We start from the raw sequence: 9,958 nt of genomic DNA on the forward strand, positions 1-9,958 counted from the left end.
ATCCTATGCAACATTTAAAATTATTCTGTACAACATTTAAGTACTTACTGTGTATTGTACCTTATATTAAGTCCAGTTTTGTTAGCTTATTAGGTTTAGTTATATTATAGTTTTAGTTTTGCCTGAAAAGCTTACGCTTAAAAAAAGGCTAGCCATAATAAAAAATTTATGGAATATAAATATACAATGTATGAAATGGCTATAAATAAATATTCAAATGTTCAAATGTTCAAATTCCTCTTCCTCTTACCACTACTACTATTACTGCTACCTCTTGCTGCTGCTGCTGCTGCTGCTGCTGCTGCTGCTGCTGCTGCTGCTGCTGCTGCTGCTGCTGCTGCTGCTGCTCCTCCTCCTCCTCCTCCTACTACTACTACATCTACTGGTATTTTTTTTATCAACTCCTCTATAATTTTTTTGTTACTAGATATTTAGCTTTATTAGGATGTCCCTTCATTAGATGTAGAAAAAGCTACTAAAAATATGACAAATATATAAAGATATGGAAAATAAAGGAAAAATTCAACTCCCAGATTGAAATGAATTTCCTTCAAGGAATGCTGTATTCAAAACTTTGAATAAACTAACTTTTACAAGGTTTGGCAGACAAAATAGGTGTGAAAAAGATGACTTTACTTCAAAAAAAGGTTACCAACAATATCAAACATATGTCTTCAGAGGGACTCAACATTGGTTATCAACACTGTTCCTAAAAAATATCACTTTCATGTAAATCACCTATACAGAGTGTTGTCACTGTCCAGTAAGTTTTCTTCAGCATCCTGCATAGTGGCAACCTCTTAATCATGACTCATTTCTCACTGAAATATGACTATTGGTGTGATTGTCATTGCAGGCAGACATTATTTTATTTTAAGACAAATTTATCTTTCATGCATGTTGGTAATGCTTTAAAAAGATACATTTTTTGGTATGCCAAAACTTTTTGATGCGGAATTCCTTTCATTCAATTTCAGTGAAGGATAATCCAGACTTTTTTTTAGCAATATTACAAGTTAACAAATATGCAGTGATTATTTGGAAAAATATTTTTATAACAAAATCCTTAGCTTTATTAGAGAGAGAGAGAGAGAGAGAGAGAGAGAGAGAGAGAGAGAGAGAGAGAGAGAGAGAGAGAGAGAGAGAGAGAGAGAGAGAGAGAGAGAGAGAGAGAGAGAGAGAGAGAGAGAGAGAGGGGGGGGGCAGGCGGTAGGTCTGGCTTGTTGAAGACGACAAATTTTTTTTACTCGCATTCTTATCATTTTGTCATCAATGTTTTGTTGATTCATCAACTTTTACTGAACTTATATAAATAAGGGTGGAGAAATGTCTGTTTGACATCTCCTCTTAGGGCACTTGAATGATGGTCAGTCAAGTTTCAGTTAGACATTCATATTCATATTTCTGAAATTAATCTGCATGATTATATGCATATTATAATATACTGTCCTATGTTATACAATATAATCTCATAACAAAACAGTTAAAAGAATGCACACATTGAAATCCATGACTACAGCTACCAGTGAATGCCTCTGTTGACATGGGATGAAACTTTCTGGTACAACACTCTGTATAGGCAACTGTACTGTGGGATGTACATCCCACTAGAGTCTTGGCGTGACCCAGGTTGCTACTATCGGTTCTTCCGCCTGGCCTGTGTTTGTTGAATGCCCTGGTAGTAGCCAGTATGGTAGCCAGTCATGTACCAGCTCATGAGCATAGTATGTAGTGCCTCTGATGTCTGGGGATCCCCACTGGTATCCAGGGCGAGGGCTGGGGGTGGTGGCAGCAAAGGAAGATGTGGCTGGAAGGAATATATGTAAGAATATAACTGGACATAATGAGAATAGTTGAAATGAAGTTACAGTAAGTGATAAATTAATGTCCCTGGATATTGGCAGTGGAAAATATAATGTATGGAGGAAGGACAGGAAACAAAAACAAGAAGGGGGAGTGATGATTTTAGTAAGGAAAGACTTGGTAAGAGTTGAAAAAATTACCTATGGGAAAGGAATTGCTGAAATTATACAAGTGAGGATGAAATGAGAAAGGAAAAGGAGGAGAGATTTTGTTGTGGTGTATGTTCCACCTAATCCAAGATCCTGGAGCAATGAAGATTATGAGTCTATGATGATTGCCAAGCACTACAGCAAGTTTTGAACAGAATATGGGAATGGAGTCACATATTGGAAATGGAATTCAACATCAGAAAATGGAGTCTGATGGAATTTGGGAAGAGTAAAAAGAGAATATTAGGCAACTATAAAATGCGAAGTTAAAAGATTAAGAAAACGACAATGGAAAAGGACTTGGGAGTAACTGTATCTGACAATCTGTCACCAGAGAAACACATAAATTGGACTGTGGGTGAAACTTACGACCTTGTGAGGAACATAAAAGTAGCATTCAGATATCTGGATGAAGAAATGATGAAGAAACTAATTGTAACTATGATATACTCGAGGTTAGAATATGCAGCAATAGTGTGGTCACCAAATACAAAAATTAATATAAAGAAATTGGAGAGGATTCAGAGGTCAGCAAACAAAGTTGGTTTCAAGTCTTCAAGACGTATCATATGAAGTGACAGTGAGAAGGTTGAATTTACAGATGTTAGAACAATGGAGAGAGAAAGGAGAGCTGATTGTGGTGTATAGGCTGATGAATGGATTAGAAAAAGTGAATCAGCATGATTTGATAACATGGAATGTAAAAAATTCAAGAGGGCATGGAAATAAGTTGAAAAAGGCCATCTGTAGAAGGGATATTAAAAGAACAGCTTTCTTCAAAGAACAACAGAGACGTGGAATAGCTTGGAAAAAGACGTGGTTCATACAAGGATGATTTATGATTTCAAGGCCAATTTGGACGATAGTAGATATTAAGATGGGACAAGAATGAAACTCTCCTTCCCATATACCACAACTAGGTACACACACACACACACACACACACACAAAAAAAAAAAAAAAAAAAAAAAAAAAAAAAAAAAAAAAAAAAAAAAAAAAACTGATGCCTGTTCCTAAAAAGCTTAATCTTAATTATCTATGATGCCTGTTCCTAAACACACACACACACACACACACACACACACACACTCACACACATATATATATATATATATATATATATATATATATATATATATATATATATATATATATATATATATATATATATATATTCCTCTAGTCATCATTCTCTTCCCTTGGGCGAACTGCCCAAACTGATCTACATTTCATTCGTTCATCTTGCACACATGTTCATTATTTTTACCATCCAATGCTCACAAACCACAGGCTCATATCAATTGCTTGCTTGGATTCCTCAGCTCTGTCTTTCATTCTATATCCAAGTCATACACAAATGATCTGTTGGTTTAATTATTCAGTCAAACTGTTCTTTTTATATTTCCATTATCAAATTCTAGATTTCTCAGTTTCCACTCTAGTCCTTGGTCACTGGCCCTGGTCACTCCAGTCTCCCACCCTGGTGACTTTATCCCCTCATCCTGGTCAGTCCAACTTCCCGGTACATAGATACTGTTATGGGAATCCTTGGTGCTATAATCTGAATTAAAGCTCATTAAATTGTTACAGATCTATTCAAACCTTGGCTCATTTTGCAGTGACTTCTTCAGAGGACTTATTGGGTTATTAAGCACCTGAATAACTTAGTAATTTCTTTGCTTCTCTACATATGGTAGCTACTGTACATTCTACTTACCTCAGTTAAAATTTTTTATCTACTTATTTCTTAATAAGTTTGCATTTATTACCTCTTTTTAATATTATAATATTTTTTTCCTACAAATTTGAATATGTGTTTACTATCTCTGTAAACTACTCTAATTATCAATCATTTATCTGTTTGATGTATGATATATCTTGATCCTGTCAAATTTTTTCTTTTAATTAAAGTCAAAATGTATTCAAGTTTGGTCTGTGGGTGGACTGACTATCCTCACTACAAGTGAACTGCTTGTCTAGCTCACTTGTTTGACTTCTATAGTCTTCACTGAAAACTGAACCAAGCAAGTTATGAGCTTACATGCATCTGTAAGCCAAAACCACTAATTGACTGCTGCAATATATTCATGAATCCTTGATTTTTCAGTCAGAATTTTGATAAGTCAGCAAAGACTGACCCCCTATTATGCTTATTTATAGAGGTTTTACTGTGTGCAAAATATGTGAGACTGACATAACTGTTAAATGTGTGGGAATTAGGTAACACTACCACCAAACTTCTACCACATCAGTAGTACATACAACTCATTTGAGGTTATCTTTAGTTTAGCTGTATACCTAATTACAATTTCTAGGAGAATAATGATAATGCCACTAAACTGTGAGGAGGTAATGTGTAACGACATGGTAGATGCACGACACCAGTGGTGATTATCTCTCATGTATTTGATAGGAATATGAGCTTTGCATTCAGTGATATATTTTCAGGATTGGCTAGAATGTGGTGATTTCCGTTTCCTTTAAATATTTATGACATAGATGAAATCCTCTAATTGCAAAAGTAATAAAAATATCAAAAAAATAATTTAACTCAGAGTTGTGAGCACATGACAGTAGCTGATGAACACTTACAAACTCCTGCAAGCTCATGCAACCTGCACAGTTTAATTTACAATGAATACATTACAGTTACAAGTACTTCATGGGCATACTCCATCTATGCTTCTCATCCCATAGGCTTCAACATCATGTGCTAGGATTGGGAGGGTAGTAATTTGTTTCCTTTACCTCTGAACTCACTGCATGACACAATCCTTATGACTAATAAATCATACATACTGCAGCTCTGGATTGTTGATCTATCTAACCTTAGCACACTACTGTTGGCTTTCAAGGTTATGCTTGAGTCCCAACACAGTGTGGATTGTGGCACTCACCGGAGGAGTGCTGAGTCCACCTGATGGGTAGTTTGGGGGAGGCATCTGAGGAAGAAAGACCACAGGTTGTGTCAGGTGGGGAGTCGCATATGTATACAGGGAGGTCCCATTATACAAGCATCTGTTATATGAGATGATGATACGAGATGTGTAAATTAGGAATTATTTTCTTTATGTGAGCACAAAATTCCGATGATATGAGTTTCAGTGTGAGGCGAATAAAGTTACAAAGTTTAAAATGCACCCTCCTGCTAACACAGACATGCTATATGGTGATGTAAAATGATTGAGATGCGCAGGGATGAGTTTGTGAGTGCTGGAAGTGAACTGCACACCTGTTCTTTGTTTTATGCTGAAATTGGTGTCTCTCAGACTCCCCCCTCTTACAGCCTTACTGCTCATTATTATGCTCGTACTCTATCATCATTTTGCTGGCAAGCATATTTACAATACAGTACAGTATAGTGTACAGTGCTGTATGTGACTGATTGGTGCTTGGATGTGTTACAGTGTTTCTCCTGGGGTATTCTTTCATTTGCTGTCTTTGGTGTGGTGTTGTGTCTGACTGACCGTGTGGTGTATAGACTGTGCCTTATTCTGTCTCTTACTGTGCCTCCCAAGCAGCCAGTGAGTTCTGGTACAAGTCCTAGCAGTAAGGTTAAGTGAGTTACAGTACCAATAACACTTACAAAGAAGGAAGAAATTGTTAAGAGACACAAGAGTGGTGAACGAGTTACCCTTCCTGATGCATTAGCTACACATTAATGAGTGTTATGCATGTTTTACATGTTTAATTAATATGAAATCATGTTTTGTTTGTTTGTTAATTTCTTTTTCAGGTTGCTTTATCAACAGTTCTGTAATAAAAACATGTTTGTTAAGTTTGGTAATGTACACTAGCTTGAAAATTTACTTTTGACAAGGGTCACAAACTTTTTTTTTTTTTGCCATTATGTGTTTCATTATACAAGAAACCCCTATATGAGCAACTCAAATGAAACCTAACTGCTTGTATCATCAGAACCTCCTGTATAGTCATCTATAGTACTCAACCCCTTCACTGAGTTGAATGGAAGCTGCCAAGTGTGCATCACCTAGAGAACAACTCATATGGTGCAGTCATGAGCATACTATTCACATCTCTGGCATTTATTAGTCTTGCAAGTATCTTTCATCATAATTAGTATTATCAATAACTTTGTTTTCCAAACATTAATGGTCCACAGCTGAACTACAACTGTGTACAAAATATTAAATAAAGAATAAACCATTGAGTTACACAGCCTATTGCACATTGTTTAGACCATGCATCTAAATCTACTTTTTTTTTTTGACAAACATAATGAAATAAGTTGAAAAAAAAAAAAAAAAAAAATAGAGACCAAAACAATGTTGAGTCTCACCATGTTGTGTGGAGTGTACTGATCAGAGGGCAGCCGCTGTCTCTTGCTGTTCTTTTCACAGTCTGTGTCAGATTGTTGATCACTCTCTGCCACTGAGCTACACTGATCCATCTGAATATCAAGAGCAAAACAAAGCATTAACATTACATGTACTTCATAATGATTTTTCTTTTCTCTACATTTTTTACAACTAATGCTTGTTGATGGAAAATCCCACTGGTATTATACTTGTCAAGCAGTACAACCCTTGGTACAGTGGTTCATAACCAACCACACTATTGTGCTACCAAAGCTCTCACATTGTGCTGCAATACATCCCCCTCCCACTCTATGATAATAATGATAATTATATGTGAAATAAATTATTTATGAAAATACTAATTTACCATATTAATAAATCCAAAACCTATTGAACACACTAAAAATTTTGACATTTATAATGACATCAGCAAGGTCTGTCTTATTTTATCATCAGTGAAATATTTAGAAGTGTATGCATGCCATGAACTGTGATGCATTTTTTGAGCCAGTCTTGTGACTATAGGGGCACCAATTGCCAATGTGTTCTAGAGGTGTACTCTGTTCCATCATTCCCTCAGAGTCCGTCCTAGCAAGTCATCTTTCTCTTTCATCTCCAAATGGCTGACAGAGATTTGGGTTATATGTGAGGTTCATTGCTTAATTGGGTTATATGTGAGGTTCATTGCTTAATTAATACATAGTATATTAAATGTTTGTTTTTAATAAATGTGAACTCTCCATTCACCTTCACTATAAGTGCAACCACTAAAGGCTGGTTCACATGAACGATGTTTTTCTTTGTTGTGGCAATTTCTGTTCCTGCAATAAGTTTATTCCCATTCATGTGTTCCTGTGTGGCTGCCAGGGTAGTGAATTTGTTGTGTTTCAGGAAACCCTCGGGCCCTTCTCACATCAAAATCACATTTAAACATGGTTTGGTAGGTTACTGTGGCTGAAAAATGTGGTAGTATCCCTGTGAGATAGTAGTCCTGCAAAGCCAGTGGGACTCCAAAGATACTGACTACCCCATACAAAAGCTTTGGGTTAAGCTGTTTTTGGATGTGGCACAAGAAATGACTCAGTATTTAATAAAAAGCAGTTTGATAGGTGATAAGGCTACTTTCCCAATTTTTCTCTAATATATAAGATAAAAAGAGACATGTAGTTTGCATAAGTGGGCATTATCAAAATTATTATTATTATTGTGATAATTTATCATGATAACAATATTGGGTTATTGGTTGCCTGATAATTATTTTTCCCGCATTATCAATTCATCGGTATCACCGATACTTTTGGTTCCAAACTAGCGATAATCGATATTTTTTGTTTTTTGGAACATGAGCATGTTGAAGTTTTAGACTTTCTAAATCAAATGTAGTTATTTTACTTAAATTAGTATTTTACACTGGTGAAACTAAAGACAAGAGAAACATTGAAATTTGACATTTTTCTAAGATTGTTCTAAGTTTTCTAAGATTAAGATAAAAATAAAGATTTGGATTTATCATTTTTTAAATTTAAGATATCTATTATTATCACTAGTATTGGAATTTTGGATTTACTGATTTATCGGTCATCAGTTATCAGGCTATAAATTTATTGCCAGTTACCGAATATTGGTTATTGCCAATAAGGTTATCATTATTGATTTATTGGTCACTGTGATAAATTTTTCGTTACTGAGCCCAGCTATGGTAGTTTGACATGTACAGTCAATGAATGCCAGTCTTGTGTCGCAGTTCAGGGAATGTGTTTTACTTAAGGGCTTCCGGCAAGCATAAAAGACAAAGTGACTTATTGGCATCTCAAATGTATCTTTCTTTCTCTCTCACGATCATAGCAATGATGACCAGTATTAATTACCAGTGCCACTATTCATTGTGTCTTTGGTGATGTGTAAATGGCTTTTTTTTCTTGGGTTGAAACACTATTTTGTTCTGTTCATGTTGTGATATTTGTGGTGATGAATACAAGGCAAACAAGTCACGGTGACATCGTTCACTCATAGATCTTCATGTTGGGCTTGATTGTGTCGTTATAGCTAAACATGTGAATTAGAAGACACAAAACTTTCAGAACCTTATATGAAAATTTGTCAAGCAAGGCAGTGAAGAATTATCTTTTCACAGCCTCAGTGGTGGCATCCCCACTGCTTTCCTTCAGCTGTCTTGCCGTAAGAGTCAGATTAGAGTCCAACTGTCTTCGTAGAGAAACTAGAAGCCATGGGATAAAGGGATGCCACCACCATGGTTGTGAAAAGACAGTTCTTCACTACCTCTTGAAGAATTTTCATATGATGTTCTGGAAGTTTGGCATTTTTAATTTCATGTTTTATTATACTGCCACCATTCAAGCCTGACACGTTAAGCTCTATGACTGAATGATATCACCGTGACTTGCCTGCCTCGCATTCATCATTACAAACACCACAGAATGAACAGAACATGATGTGTTTCACTCCAAGAACAGAACTGATTGCACATCACCAAAGACACACTGGCAACCTGCTTAATACTGATCATTGTTACTATGGGTGTGAGAAGGAAAGATGCATTTGAGATGCCAATAAGTCAATTTGTCCCAGCCTAATTTTTATGGTTACTGGGAGGCCTTAAGTAAAATGCGCTCCCCAAGCAGCACGTGCTACTGTAAGGCAAGAGCAGCATGTGCTACTGCAAGGCAAGAGCAGCATTTGCTGACTGTATAAGGAGAGGTACAAAACAGTAAAGTGCATAATTTTTTGCATACAAAGCTACTGTTTTGATGTGTATTTCCCTCATTTCGTATTTCAGAATAAGCCTAACCCTTTTTAAAAAGCTAATTATACCAAACTATTCTAACTTAACTGAGAATTTTTGGGTAGAGTGCATCCTGATTTCCAAGGAAATCAGACAAGGGATACTCTTCACCGAAAAAAATTTACCATCTAGTCTAACCCTAATATTTATCAAAAAAACAAAAAAACCTTGGTGATTTGCATCCTGCTTCACCTTCTAATTTTGTAACTTTCCCTAGAATACAATAATAATAATCTACTCTAACATAACTTATACTTACCTTACCTAAACTAAATGAAATCTAGCCTAAACAGGAATACAAAAAATGTTAGTTTTGTTTCTAAGAGGAACATAAGAACATAAGAAATAAGGGAAGCTGCAAGAAGCGACCAGGCTTACACGTGGCAGTCCCTGTATGAAACACACCTACCTATTTCCATCTGTTATCCCCATCCATAGAGAATGGAATAGAGAAGGAATGTGCTCATGCATAAAAAAAATGTTTTACATTCAAGAAGGATGTGGCCTTATGTGTATCTGGTATTTTCTACTTCTCTTAACAGTAGTTTCTCATTATCAATTTCTTCCACTTTATTCCACAATTCATAAATCAGTATTAAATCTTCCCGTTCTCTTCTTTGTTCCAATGTTGGCAGATTAATTTCCTTTGACCTGTCTTCATATATTAATTCTTCCAGTTCTGGAACCATCTTCATTGCCATCCTTTGTATCCTTTCTAGTTTTTTACATGTTTCTTCTTGTGGGGAGACAACACTGATTCAGCATATTCCAGCTTTGGTTGAATCATAGTCGTAATCATCTTTCTCATTATATTTTTATTCATG

General features: G+C 35.8%; 1 protein-coding gene across 4 annotated transcripts in view; it reads right to left on the bottom strand.

The window, feature by feature from the left end:
- Positions 1 to 618: 618 nt before the first annotated feature.
- The window catches only part of LOC135116182 (survival motor neuron protein-like), a 26,698-nt gene continuing 17,358 nt past the window's right edge, over positions 619 to 9,958 (bottom strand). For all 4 annotated transcript variants that reach the window (XM_064033487.1, XM_064033485.1, XM_064033486.1 and 1 more), the window contains 3 exons: positions 6,313 to 6,423; positions 4,910 to 4,954; positions 619 to 1,807 (listed from right to left, as the gene is read on the bottom strand). In XM_064033487.1, coding sequence (XP_063889557.1) covers positions 1,637 to 1,807; positions 4,910 to 4,954; positions 6,313 to 6,423 — 327 coding nt within the window. In that variant the 3' untranslated portion in view covers positions 619 to 1,636. The remainder of the gene's footprint in view (positions 1,808 to 4,909; positions 4,955 to 6,312; positions 6,424 to 9,958) is intronic.

This window comes from Scylla paramamosain, chromosome 30 (genome assembly GCF_035594125.1).
Source record: "Scylla paramamosain isolate STU-SP2022 chromosome 30, ASM3559412v1, whole genome shotgun sequence".
NCBI lineage: Eukaryota > Metazoa > Arthropoda > Malacostraca > Decapoda > Portunidae > Scylla > Scylla paramamosain.